Here is a 14,081-nt window from a genome sequence, read left to right as displayed (position 1 = left end):
ATAAACTTCCCATGGTTAAAAGGCAACGGACTCTGAGACCATTCCCATATAAATAACCCTACACTCAAGGGTTCAGAAACCCTAACACACACACACATATATATATATAGAGAGAGAGAAAAGCTAAAATCCCTCAAGGTTTCTCATCTCAAAACTAATTTGAGAGAAAATTCCCAAAAGTATCCCTTGGTCTCTCGCCAGTGCATGGCCACCAATCTTCGATGTCGACAACCACCGCCGGCCAAAATCTCAATCGAACACAAAATATTTCATTTTTTACTTTCCTAACTCAAATCCGAGACCAGCCTTGCCTAAATCTGAACCCAAACACGTAGATCTAGGACTATACCTTTCGAAACCTCCAAAATTTGACATCCCTTCGACTTTTCGGCGAACTCTGAATCTGGTTGGTTCTTTTTTTTGTAACCGAATACTCTCCTTTTGAAACTGGTTCTTCTCTCCCTTTTATATTTCATGCATGTTCCGTCTTTTCGAGTTGATAGTGTTTGGTGAAGCTAACGTAGAGGGATTAGGCTGGGTTGGTGGGGATCCTGGATTTTCCATGATCAAAATTTTTTTTGGTTGATTTTTTGGTTGTTGGAACAGTGATTTCTGTCTGGTGAGGCGACCGAGGACGAGAACGATGATGGCGTAGCTCCAACTGATGGCGACGACGCAACATTTCTTTTCCTTGGTGGCGGCAAGAGAACTAGGGTTCAAAAACCTTAGTTATTTTGGATTAACTGTGCTCCTATTTGTTGGGCCAGTATATGATGTAATGCTAGGGTCGGTTGTCCCCCTTATAATTGGTCCAATTTGGGTTTGTAAAGGCTTGTAAATAAAATAAAAATGAATAACATTAATAATAATAATATTATTATTATTAATAAAAATAAATAATAATAAATAAAAAACTCGGACAAAACTTGTGTCTACAACTCTCTTCAATCACTAACTCCACTAAAATTATAATTTTAATATGGCTTAAACTAAAAAATGTATTCAAATTATGTCATTTTTGTTTTATGTAACTAAATTATTTGTAATCATCAATTTTGTCCACACCAAATACATATATTATTATACAAATATTTACAAAAGAAAATATAGAAAAAGAAAAAAATAAATAAAAATGGACAATATCCCTAAGAATCTGGGCATTCAATGCCCCAGCTGCAGTACCCCACCCCTTTTGTTACAGCCAGCAGCTTCCCTTAGCTGAGCCCCGCCATTGCTGCCAGCACCACTTTGAGCCGTGCCGATCGTTGGAGCCGAGCCTCCATTGTCATTTTCGGTCACAACAAAAAAAGAGAAAAAGAGAAGCTTAGATTTTTGTTTTCCATTTTTTTGTAATCTATGAGATCTTTAAAACCTAAACAAATGAATGAAAACAGGGGGAGGAAGTTCTATAGAAGAAAAAAAAGAACAAGAATAAAAAATACAAGTTTTTAGGTACTTTCTTCTTCCATACACATGATTTTCTTCTTGTTTTCTTACATATCAAAGCATGAAACAAAAAGTGAGTATTTTTCAATGGGTTTTTAAATCGTTACTAGGTTATTTAGATTCCAACAGGAGGTCTCCTCGGTTTCAACATGCCTTCAGGGGTCTTGCCTGAGTTGATTTAAGGGACCATGAGCCTTTGGCGTTTCCTTTTTTTTCAAAGTAGTTTTGTTTTGGGTTTCAAAGTAGTTTTGTTTTGGGTTTCATCTCATTTTTCGAGGTGACGAGTTTCAAGTCACCGTGGTTGATAATTGAGTAACTGCTAGTCAACGATTAGTTTATTTTGAATTCGAAGGAACTTGTCACTTCGAAGTGACGAGTTTCATTGAATATTTTTTTATTTTCTAAATTTTTATTTTATTTTATTTTTTTAAAAAAATATTTTTTTTATTAAAATCATCACCTCAACGTGATGAGTCATTATAACATCATTTAAATAATGATCCGCGTAAGACTCACTAAGCGTGGACCATTAAAAAAATAATATCCCATGAGTTCCGTATAAATTATGCAAATGTCATATTTTACTAAATAAATTTTGGGCAAATCCAATACTCTAAATATTTTACCTGCACGGGGGTATTGGGACAAAAAAAACATCCAGTGAACGATGGTTAAAACAACCAAGAGAGGAGCCCCAAACCTTAACCATCTAATTTTAGACCATATATAAAATTCCTACCCAACCCAAACCCATACAAATTAAAGAAAATTAACCTGACCCGGCCCGGCTTTGCGATCTAGGGTTTTGATCTGTCAAGGCCTACTACTATATAGGCCGAAGAAACCCTAGTTCCTTCTTCTCCTACCTTGAGCAAAAGACAGGGTTGGGGCTGCCAAATTCTTCAGTTCTTCAGAAATGGTTACTTTCAGGGTAGGTGACCGACGCTTCTCTTTCCTCAGATCTTTTATTACCCTTTTCAGCTTCAGAATTCTACGATGATAACCCGCTTTATGCTATTGTTAAGCAGTTTATGTCTAGATTTGGTGTCGGTTCTATGATGTTAGACATTTTATAGATTCATGTGTTCTCTTCTTTTCCATTTCTCTGGAATTTGTTAGTAGAACGTGTGCTAAAAAATATGATTGTCTGTTAATTTAACGGGTCTTATTAGAAATTAAAGGCCTAAGTAATGTTTCCAGCCGTGGTTGATAAACATAGGAAAAAGAGAGTGAAGTTTTTAGGGATGTAAACGACTTGAACCTTCAGCGAACTGGTCGTGGAGTTTGTCTATGTTTGTTTATTACTAAAGGAACAAACATGAACACAATTATATGTTTGTTTATTTAAATGAATGATGTGCTTGTTTGTTCATTTATGTTAATCCGTTCGTTTATGTTTGTTCATTTAATTAAATTTATATTTTTCATTTAAGTTCATTTATTTATATTCTTTTAAGAATTTTTGCTTGATTTAAAAGAAAGTTATATTCTATGTTTGTTTATCATTTTAATAGACAAACACGAACTAACTACATTTCTTAATGAATGAAACAAACAATAAATTCTGTTTTGTTTATTCAGTTAAAGTTAAATGGAGCAAATATGAGCATATCTTCGTTTGGTTTGTTTACAGACCTAGAAGTTTTGATTTGTTGTTGTTTTTGGTTGCAGTTTCACCAGTACCAGGTTGTTGGGAGGGCTCACCCAACTGAGAGCGACGAGCACCCCAAGATCTACAGGATGAAGCTTTGGGCCACCAATGAGGTTCGGGCCAAGTCCAAGTTCTGGTTAGTGATTGTTTTCATTGACATCCTTGTTTTTCTGGGTTTTTAATGAAATCCCATTTGATTGAAGTTTCTTTCCTTGAATGTTAACCAGGTATTTCTTGAGAAAGCTGAAGAAGGTTAAGAAGAGCAATGGTCAAGTCCTTGCTATCAATGAGGTTGGTGTGTTATCTATTTTTTGTTTCACTTTATATGAAGTAGTTTATTATTTTTAGCGTTGTGTTGAAATGTGAATTTAAGTATCCTTTTGGTTTATGTTTTGATGATTTTCTAGAGCTACAGTCATGTTGGTTATGTGAGATTTGCTGACAATTAGTTTATGCCTATGCAATGTATATGGAAGTTTGTATCTGATAAGCTATTTTTCTAAAAAAAGTATACTGTGAGAAACTTGGTAATCAAATGAAAAGAAACATGTAATCCGGAATTTTGTTCACGCATTAAGAGTTTTATGCATCTTGACTACGAAGTATCTGGTCTTTTATGGCACCCTTTTCTTTTTAGTAAAGTACTGTTTGATAACTTGCTCATCTATTTCTCTAGAATATCGTTGCATTTGAATGATTAAAGATATTGAAAGAAGAATTAGCTCTTTGAATCCAAGTTGGTTTGGAACTTTGGGTAAATTTTACTTGTTATTTCTTACTCTTACCTTTGCTTGTTGAGGAAAAGTCTTTTTCTATTTCTATTAGGTGATTTTAATTTTGAAAAAGAAAAGAAGTGTTAATGGTTTCATATTGATTATCTAAAAAATGATCTGCAACTTATTTTTTGATGCATTTTTTCAATTCCCTTTGTCTAAAATAAATTGTGTGCAGATTTTTGAGAAGAATCCTACCAAGATCAAGAATTATGGTATTTGGCTCCGCTATCAAAGTCGTACAGGTTATCACAACATGTACAAGGAATACCGTGATACAACTTTGAATGGAGCTGTTGAACAGATGTATACCGAGATGGCTTCTCGCCACAGAGTTAGGTTCCCGTGCATTCAGATCATCAAGACAGCAACCATCCCAGCCAAGCTATGCAAGAGGGACAACACCAAGCAGTTCCACAACTCAAAGATCAAGTTCCCATTGGTGGTGAAGAAGGTGAGGCCACCTACCAGGAAGCTGAAGACCACCTACAAGGCGTCAAGGCCCAACCTGTTTATGTAATTTCTCTTTCGTAAAGGGGAGTTTAAAGTGCTGAAATTTTTGGTAATGAATTTCTGTCAGTTTATTGATTGGGTATTGCTTTTATTTAAGAAGGCTTGGGATGTCAGACAGGTTGAACTTAGTTCCTTGGATTTCATTATATCATTTTATCTTGTTCTGAGTTGTTATGATGTCATCATCTTAAATCAATTTTCTGAGTACTCAGGTTGCTTGGTTGTAAGTGTTATTTTAGGTTAATTATTAGATCCTTTGCCGTGTGTGAGGGTCTATTGTGGTCAATTATTAGATTATTTGCTTCAAAAGGTCATCTTGAGAATCTAAAGTACTATTTGTTTCGTTAATATAAGATTAAAAAAAAGATATAATTCTGATGTAGTTGGAAATTTTATTATTTTTTTTAGGTTGGACAATATAATATTTTATATTAAAATTAACAATATTATCTTTTCATAACAATTTTTATACATAAAATTTTCATTTGTAAACAATAAACATGTGGTTATAAGTGTTATTTTAGGTTAATTATTAGATCCTTTGCAGTGTGTGAGGGTCTATTGTAGTTAATTATTAGATTATTTGCTTCAAAATGTCATCTTGAGAATCTACAGTACTATTTGTTTTGTTAATATAAGATTAAAAAAATGATATATTTCTGTTGTAGTTGGAAATTTTATTAATTTTTTTTAGGTTGGACAATATAATATTTTATATTAAAATTGACAATATTATCTTTTTCATAACAATTTTTATACATAAAATTTTCGTTTATAAACACTAAACATGTTGAAATGTAATTTTTTCAGTTACAATTGAAACTGCTATGAATTATTATATAATTTTTAACTTGAATATGATAATATTTTAGGTTGAAAATGATCTTAAACTAATTTTAAATAGATTATGCACAATAGAACTATTCCCTCCGGAGCTCTTTTCCATTTCAGGCTCTTCTTTCCTTTTGACAATGGGATGGATTGAAGCTCTACTTGATTTTGATTTGTCCTATTGGATATTTTAGATTTCTCAATTTCAGTGAAATTGCTTAGATCAAATAACAAACAAAGACCATAAAATAAAATAAAAAAAGGATATAGAGAATAATTTTAAGAAAATATTTGATTCGTGGAAAATATCATTATCAAATAATACTTTTTCCAATAATAGCATTTTTTGGTTAAAATAATGGCAATATCGTTACATCCAATTCTTAGGTATAAAACAATTTCTGCCACTTTGGACAAGAATACACTTAAACTAATAAATTCATTTTATAATAATCTTTCTCAATTCTTTTTTTTACTCAAAATGATAAATGTAATAATAATATACAGAGAGTTTAATTTAGTGAAATATTACTAAATTTGAGTATTTAAACTTTTTTATATTTTTAATATTCGATATATTAATTATTTGTAGTTTTATGAGGTGAAAAATAATATTATTGTAAAAATTTAATTATTTAAAATAATATCTAGCTTTAGGTTATAAAAAATGAATTTTATACGTTGAAAAATAATATCTTTATCCACTCGAGACCATATTATTATGTTTTTCATATTATATTATTTTTTATATAAATAAGTATGGTACTTATGAAAATTATTTAAAAATATAAGTTTAATATACTAATTATATGTTAAATGTATTTCCCCCTCAAAAGTTAGATAGTATAACGATTAAAATATTTCTACGAATTTGCATTCAAATATTTATAATTTAATATTAAAGTTTAACTTAAAAAATATGTCACAAGGATAATTTAGTAAAATACACATTCAAGTAATCTTATGTTCCTCCAACCAAACACTGTAATTTTACATTACTACAAAACAAATCAAACAATATACTAAAATATACATTCAAGTAATCTTATATTCCTCCAATCAAACACTTTAATTTTATATTCCTACTAAACAAACCAAATAAGATATTACAACATTCTCATAGTAATATTGCATTTTAATAATATTATTCTCAAAGATAATCTTATATTTCGTGAGTCAAACTTCAAAAAAAAATACAACACATTTTTAATTACTAAAAATTGTTATATTCAAGGCTCGAGTTTAGAATTTGGAATATGTTTGACAGCTTACTATCTTACTTCCCCTTACCTCATTACATATGAGAACAAAGGACAACCATTTTTTAAATTGAAGTGAGAACAGTCAAACATGTTGTCGCAACCGTCTTTCGGTTGGGCCTCGAAATTGGGCTTCGACTTAGGAAAATGGATTGGAGTCGCCACCGATCATTTATTTAAAAGTAAATGGGTTGATCGGATACCTTATTTCTTACCTGATCTGCGTCTTTCCAGAAATATGTCGGGCTCGGGAGTCGGTTACGGTCAAGGAAGGATTAGCACCCTTGAACCGTCTTTTTGATTTTTGCTCTTTTTTCCTTTTGTTCTTGTTTCTCTTTTTCTTTGTTTTTTTTACTTTTTTGCTTCTTTTCTTTTTTGTTCTTGATTGGATCTTCGCACTTGCCATTTGGTCCACCTTTTGGTGTCTCCTTTTGATTGATGTCTTCACTCATGTGAGCAGATTTCTTCCACCTTGCCCCCCAATGTGGAGGGTGATCCTTAGTTAGGGTTGAATCAGAAGAAAAATACTACAGGCTCAAAAGGGGAAACAAGGGATATATATTTTCTCCTGTTGTAAAGGGATAAAGAAAGAAAGTCGTTCATCATTTCATACATGGAAGTCCTCACAGAAGAGGTATCCCCAGGGGGATAGATTTTCAGGATTAATTTCATTCACATGAAAATAGTGTAGTTAATGCGTGATAGAATTATTTCGAATGAATTGTTTTTTTGCTCATTGTCCTCACAGAAGAGGTATCCCCAGGGGGATAGATTTTCAGGATTAATTTCATTCACATGAAAATAGTGTAGTTAATGCGTGATAGAATTATTTCGAATGAATTGTTTTTTTGCTCATTGCTCCCAACATATCTCAATGTTCAGGCTCCCGGCGAGATGCCCCAAATTGTGTCTTAGAAGAATGCTCATGTTCAAATGAACAACTCAATGCCTTGGGTATTAAAATGTCAATTTTGAGTCTAAAAAGACAATGGTGTGACTTTATTTGACTCAAAGAAAGGTATGGGTGTATCAAAAAGATAAAGACAATGTTCAAGAATTTCAAAGGGAAGTTATGTCAAAATTTGGTCTTTTTGGTAATGATCAAGGTATTTCATTTTGGGGTTTGAGACATGATAAGAAAGGTCTAATCTTGTTATATGTCAAAAATCTATAATTCTTGAAGAGTTAAAAGAATCCTTAATTCATTTAATATTCGAAGAACTAAAGATTAAAATTTGTTCAATTGCTCCACCTTAGAAAGTAGCATAAATTCAATCATTTAACAGATTAAGCGAAAGATCAAAGACGTGTTCAAACAAAACAATCCTCTAAGTGCAAATGGTATATGCCATGCCTCCTTCTTCGGCAAGCGCCTTACAGGTTTCAGAGGAATGTTTGGGGCTTTTTACGTGGTAACAGCTAGCAGCTTCAACATCGTGGCCCTTAGGATATAGGGATTCTTTTCTTAGATCATCCTGGCAAGCTTTGTCCTACAATCAGCTGATCAGGCTCTTACTGTTACAATCTTGCTTCCATGTGGTTAAATTCTCTTCATCAAGCCCTTCACGACTTAATTTCATGTTTGTGAAAATGCTTAAAATGTAGATGAAAATGCAAAAAGGCAAAAATGCAAGAATGCAAGAATGCATGAAATGTTCGAGGCATTGATCCAGAAAAGTGTCCATTATTATAAATAATCCTTATTCAGACAAAAATGTTTTATCTTGTAAGAGACATAAAAACAATAAAAGGTATGTTCGGACTAAATCTTCTAGACATCCATCCGAGATACTTTCTTCCATGACTCGACTGCTTCTTTGATCATCTTCTTATAACTGTCACCGTGATACATAAACTCTGATATAGATAATCCATATGTTGCTGGGACAAACTGATGTGCCCCATACTGTCTAAGTGCCAACAACGGAGCATACCCAACTGCACCTCAAAGTCCAAATAGGGTCATAGTGTCAGAATTCCCACACTTGAAAAGAACATCACTGAGGAACAACCAGGGGGCTCTCCAGGTAATATCCCGGTCCTGAAGATGAGTGAAGACTTTCATCCATTTCTCTTTTGAAGCGCCTTCATGTCCTGTCATGGTGATGAACTCTCTCAAAGGTGAATACGTAGTGCTAAATCAGCGGTAGGCAACCCCGCTATCTTCCAGAAGTGGCCGTGAATCCAGACTTGAAGGAGTTGAACACACCCAATGAACATTCCTCCATCAGTTCTTCTGCAATGATTAAGGGACCGAAAGGTCTCGGCTAAGATGGTCGGTGCTGGGTTGACTCGCCTTGGAAGTTGTTCAAATAATTCTACTACGGCTGCGTCAATGCATCCCAAAACCTTCGGAAAGATGATCAAGCCATACAGACCTAGTGCAAAAATGTCTATAGTCTTCCATTCATCAGGGTGGTCCTTCATTAGTTGTCTTATGTGGATCCACTCAATTCCTTGCCCGTTACCTTTGTGCCGGAGTCGATCAGTCACTCACTTTTCATCAACCCCTGCAATCTTGGCCAGTCCGTTCTTGAAAGGCTGACTCTTGATATGTTTAATATATGCCCTCTCTAGTTTGATGCTTTCGCAGTGCAGTAGAGTAGTATACTCTTCGATAGTAGGCACCATGTCTTCCCAGTTAAAGGTGAAGCAACTATATCCCGGGTTCCAGAATTGAATTAATGCTCGGAGTAAGGGCTCATCAGTCTTGATATGGAGCAAGAGGGCGATATCACCATATCGTTGGCTGAACTTCTGCTTTCTGTCATTCTTCCAACTGTCCCAAATGTTTCGCAGCTCTTGGAGATTATTCTGTTTCAGGCTGACAGCGGCGTAACTAACCAGTTCTGACACATAGTTCCCCTGAAGACTGTCTCCCTTCTCTTTCTGAGCCTTCTCGGACCATAGTCGTGCCTCAGCGTTTTCAATCTCTTGTATTACAACACCTTTGTCCATTAATTCGAATTATTTTGTGTATAACAAACGCTTTTTAGGGATCAATAGCCTCTTGTAATGATGCAAATGCTAGAAAACAAACACAAAGGCAAAAATGTTAGTAAAAAATAAAAACAAACGAAAAAAATGACGGAAGAAAAAAACACAAAAAGATATGGTTAAGGTAAAAAAACAATCCTAGGTTTTGGAACGTGGTTTCGTGGTAGGCTCTATTTCTCCATGGTCTCCCGGTTTAGGTTTTAAAAAACGGTACCCGAGTTCTCCTTACCGGTGCCCCCTTGGGCTTGCTAGACCCTTAGTCCTAAACCCATCACAGGTTTGTGTGGACTAAGTTAAACTCGAGAGGAAACATTCCCTTATGCCCACATGGAGAATAAATTCACACAAAGGCATAAGGTATATGTATCCCGAAGGCTACTTGCTAGGCCCACACGGTGAATAAATTCACACGAAGGCATCGCTTTCACCCCCACTTAAAAGGAATTGGAGCTCGGGTATAGAGCCTTAGATGAAAAAAAACTTTGAAGGCTGAAATCATGAGAAAACGATTAGTCCAACTATTTACTCGAAAATATAATCAAAAGTAAGTAAAAAGGATCGGAATATTACCTTAAAATTTAAACTTACCCTTTTCGTTAAAAAGACAACTGGAAATTACCTTAGCTTGACTCACTTACCTGGTCCCCAGCGGAGTCGCCAAGCTGTCGCAACCGTCTTTCGGTTGGGCCCCGGAATTGGGCTTCGACTTAGGAAAATGGATTGGAGTCGCCACCGATCATTTATTTAAAAGTAAATGGGTTGATCAGATACCTTATTTCTTACCTGATCTGCGTCTTTCCAGAAATATGTCGGGCTCGGGAGTCGGTTACGGTCAAGGAAGGATTAGCACCCTTGAACCGCCTTTTCGGTACTACGTAATTTTCAGTTGTCTTAATTAAGAAAATTGTAATTTTAAATTAAAAGGTAAAAATAACGATCCAAAACTTACCTATGTTCGATTGAAAATGTACCCTTAAAGAGTTGAGAAACATGTTAGATATAAATAAAATAAAATAAATAAATAAATTCAACCAAAATAAAAAGAAATAAAATAAAATAATAAATAAATAAATAAATAAAGCATAGAAAAATGATAGTAAATAATAGTATAAATATAAAATAAAAAAGGTAATATATATAAATAAATAAAATACACATAAAGAAAATGAAGCAATAAATATAATATATATAATAATGATAAAAGGTAATATACATAAATAGATGTTAGAATGAAACACTAAAATACATATATGTAGTTATATGTACATAATATATATACGAATAAAAAGAAGAGGAGGAAACAAATAATAATATATAAAATATATAGATATAATTGTTAGTGAAAGTAATAACAAATAAAATATAGTATAATAGGTAAAAAATGCGAAATCAAGAAAAGGAATTAAAACATGAAGGGATTAAATTGGAACAAAAAAAATCAGGGGTCAAATTTTGAAGTAATCGGGGGAATATTAAATACTAAAAAAAATGAATATGTCTCGGGAGTAGATCTAGGTTCGAAACTTCGAAACCCCACTCCTTTTTGGTCATCGGCGCAACCCACGTTTTAGGTTATTCGAACCAAATCTCAAGAAAAATAACGTGCACATGCAAAAAAAAAAAAGATGCTACCTTTTATTTCCTTTTCGAATCGTTTACAATAGCTTTGTCTTTGTATTTTCCGTGCTTTCCTCTGTGTTTTGTGTGTAAATCCTCTTCTACAATGGTGAGTTACAATAGCTATTTATAGTGCTTGTGGATCCTATCTTTAGGAATTTAAATAATAGTATAACTCTATCCTATTTTTAGGAGTTTGAATCCTAGCAAAATTTTATCCTATTTTTAGGAGTTTGAATCCTAAAATTCTATCATATTTTTAGGAGTTTGAATCCTAATAGGACGAAAAATGTGTGTTTACACATGTTAAACAGTATATTAAAACATACCAAAAAAAAAACTGTTGATTTGATTTTTTTCCCCAAGGAAAAACAAAGAGAGTGAAAAGAGAAAGAAGGAGAGATAAAGAACAAAAATAAGCCAAGAACTTGACATTATCAAACTCTCCGGTACTCATTAGAGAAAACCATTAAGATTATTTAAAGATAAATAATATTCCTTTTAACTATTAAGATTGTTTTCTGAAAGGTTTTTTTTTCATAATAATTTGTGTTTGTGTGTGTAAATACTTGTTTAAGTCGACATATGATTGGCAATGAGCGAGCAGGTCGTGTTGAAGCTTGCCTCTTCAGAGTTCTGTTGGTCATCAATACAACATATCCTTAAACTCTCTCAACATTTGAATTATTTTTACTCCGTGGGATCTTTTTTTTTAATCAGAACTGATTAGAAAATCATATGCAAGCACTTCACCCTCATAAAACACAAGCACCATCCTCATCTTACCTTCAATCAAACTTAATCAGTTACTAACTCATTGGATTTTGTTAATTAATAATATCAATTTTTGTCCATAACCAAAAGCTATATTAATCATTTAATTGACATAATCATATCAGCCTACACTAAATACCTTTGAAACCATTCCACCTGTAGGTTTTTTTTTTGTTTCTATAAAGGTAAGAAATTAATCTAAATCTGTTAAGTAATTTTAATGGTTAAATAAAATGTTGTTATTGTTTGAAGTTTTAAGTTTGAACAACTACGTAGGAGGGTGTTCACGCGCTCTCAATAATTAAAAAATATTGTTCACAAATGCTATTTTATAATTAACTTCAATTATTTAGAGAGAAAAAACCAACGTTTCATCCAAATTAAATATTACTATACTTTAAGTCAACTTTTAAAGACAATGTTATCTTTTTTTTCTTCTCACTTTTGAACATGGAACCCATAACTTTAAAATAAAGTTGCAAGGAAAATGTCATTTCGATTTATATATATATATATATATATATACATACACACACACGAACTGATTAACAAGCATGTAAACGTACCAGGTTAATCCACTCCCAACCGCAAAGAAAAGAATTAATGAGAATAATGATGATGTTGATCGCCTGCCAAATCCGTGATGATCTACTTTCCGTTCTTTAATAATATATCGTTGAATTTTAACGCAATGCCTAATGATTACTACGACTTTGCCAAAAGATTTAATATATTATTTCCTTGACCAACATCCTTTTCCATGCTGTCTATCACTTTTTCTTCACAGAACGAAGGTTAAACCAATCCTGTATTCTGATAGAGAAGCAACTGCGAATGAAGGAATGTTACTCTCGTTGAGGAATCAAAATTAGAAAATTTTAGACTATGAAAAGCAGAAGAATTTAAATGAAAGAAAAAGATGAAGGAGTTGTGGAAGATGGATAATTATCCTATCGAACCTTCTTAATCACAACGAAATACAAACTTGATAAATAGTTCTAATCAACCCTCTTAATCCTAATGAAAATATACACCTAAATGTAAAGATCTCTCTTACAAAGAACTTGAAAATAACTCAATAAAAAGAATCTTCGAAGGCATAAGTAATTAACACTTGCAAATATAAACTCTCAACGTATTGTATTCAAAAAAATATGTATTTAAAATGGTGGGAGGAGCCTCTTTATATAGAGTGAAAGAATAATTGTTTAATACTTGAAAATAATAATAAAATAACAATAACAATATTATCCTAATCCCTAAAAGTAATAAACTAAAGATAACTGATTCAACTTTATCTTAATTCCTAATAAAATAATAAATTTAATCATAAATGATAATCCTCCTATATTAAGTTATATTACAAATAATCAATAAAAATATTAAAAATTCATAATATTTATAAATTCTCGTATTAATCTAGTATAAAAATTTCGATATTAACTATCTTCACTAAAATGAGCGTATCTTGAGTTTTCGATATCTGATTGATGTGATTCAAAAACCGTTGAAAAGCTAATAGACAACCAGTCGTAATTCTAGAAGATATGTCGACCAAATAACATCATGATCTCATTCAAAAAACAGTCGCAAGTATGTTGCTCAGCTGTTCTTATTTTCCAAGGCTTGGTCGTGAGATCAATTGAAAGCGTTAGTCCATCTTCCTTTAATGTGAGCCTTATGATACATGTATCATATGCTAAAAGATTCAACTTGTAATTTTGCAAGTTTAACTATTCTGATAACTGATTTTATTACAATTTTTTTTATTTGGAACAATATTTCCACTTTGGTTGTTCAAGTTGAGATTCATTTACTTCATTCGATATATTAGAAAGTTTTCGATCCCAAAAGTTGGTTACTTGGCAACTTTTTTCTATAGTTAGTGAATGTAAGATGATATATGTTTAGAAATTTCCTTAATCATTGATAACATATACATACTATATAAATTCAGTTACACGAATCTAATTTTTTTAGAGAAAATAACATTCTTTTATTACTGATATTATTCAATAAATTTATTAAATGACAACTTATGCATTTAACCACTTGTTATTAACCTGACACAATCGATAAATTAATGCCACATAAACAATGAAGTATATATATCACCGCAAAGGGTGTCGCGTCAAGTAAAATTTTAACTATCTAATTATCATTTACATTAAAGTTTCTTTGATGGAGTGTCGTGGGATTACTTCCCATTACAGACGCGTA

At 32.6% G+C, this 14,081-nt stretch overlaps 1 protein-coding gene across 1 annotated transcript; it reads left to right on the top strand.

Annotated features, from left to right (window-relative positions):
- The first annotated feature begins 2,319 nt into the window (after positions 1–2,319).
- LOC120201808 (60S ribosomal protein L18a-like) lies at positions 2,320–4,559 on the top strand. The gene is made up of 4 exons (XM_039202339.1): positions 2,320–2,377; positions 3,118–3,233; positions 3,325–3,388; positions 4,049–4,559. The coding sequence occupies exons 1-4, from the start codon at positions 2,363–2,365 to the stop codon at positions 4,388–4,390; spliced, it is 537 nt and encodes a 178-aa protein (XP_039058270.1). The 5' UTR covers positions 2,320–2,362; the 3' UTR covers positions 4,391–4,559.
- Positions 4,560–14,081: the final 9,522 nt, after the last annotated feature.

This window comes from Hibiscus syriacus, unplaced genomic scaffold, assembly GCF_006381635.1.
Source record: "Hibiscus syriacus cultivar Baekdansim isolate YM2019G1 unplaced genomic scaffold, ASM638163v2 tig00008013_pilon, whole genome shotgun sequence".
Taxonomy (NCBI): Eukaryota; Viridiplantae; Streptophyta; class Magnoliopsida; order Malvales; family Malvaceae; genus Hibiscus; species Hibiscus syriacus.
The sequence above is the reverse complement of the archived record's forward strand: the minus strand, read 5'-3'. Positions and strand labels throughout refer to the sequence as shown.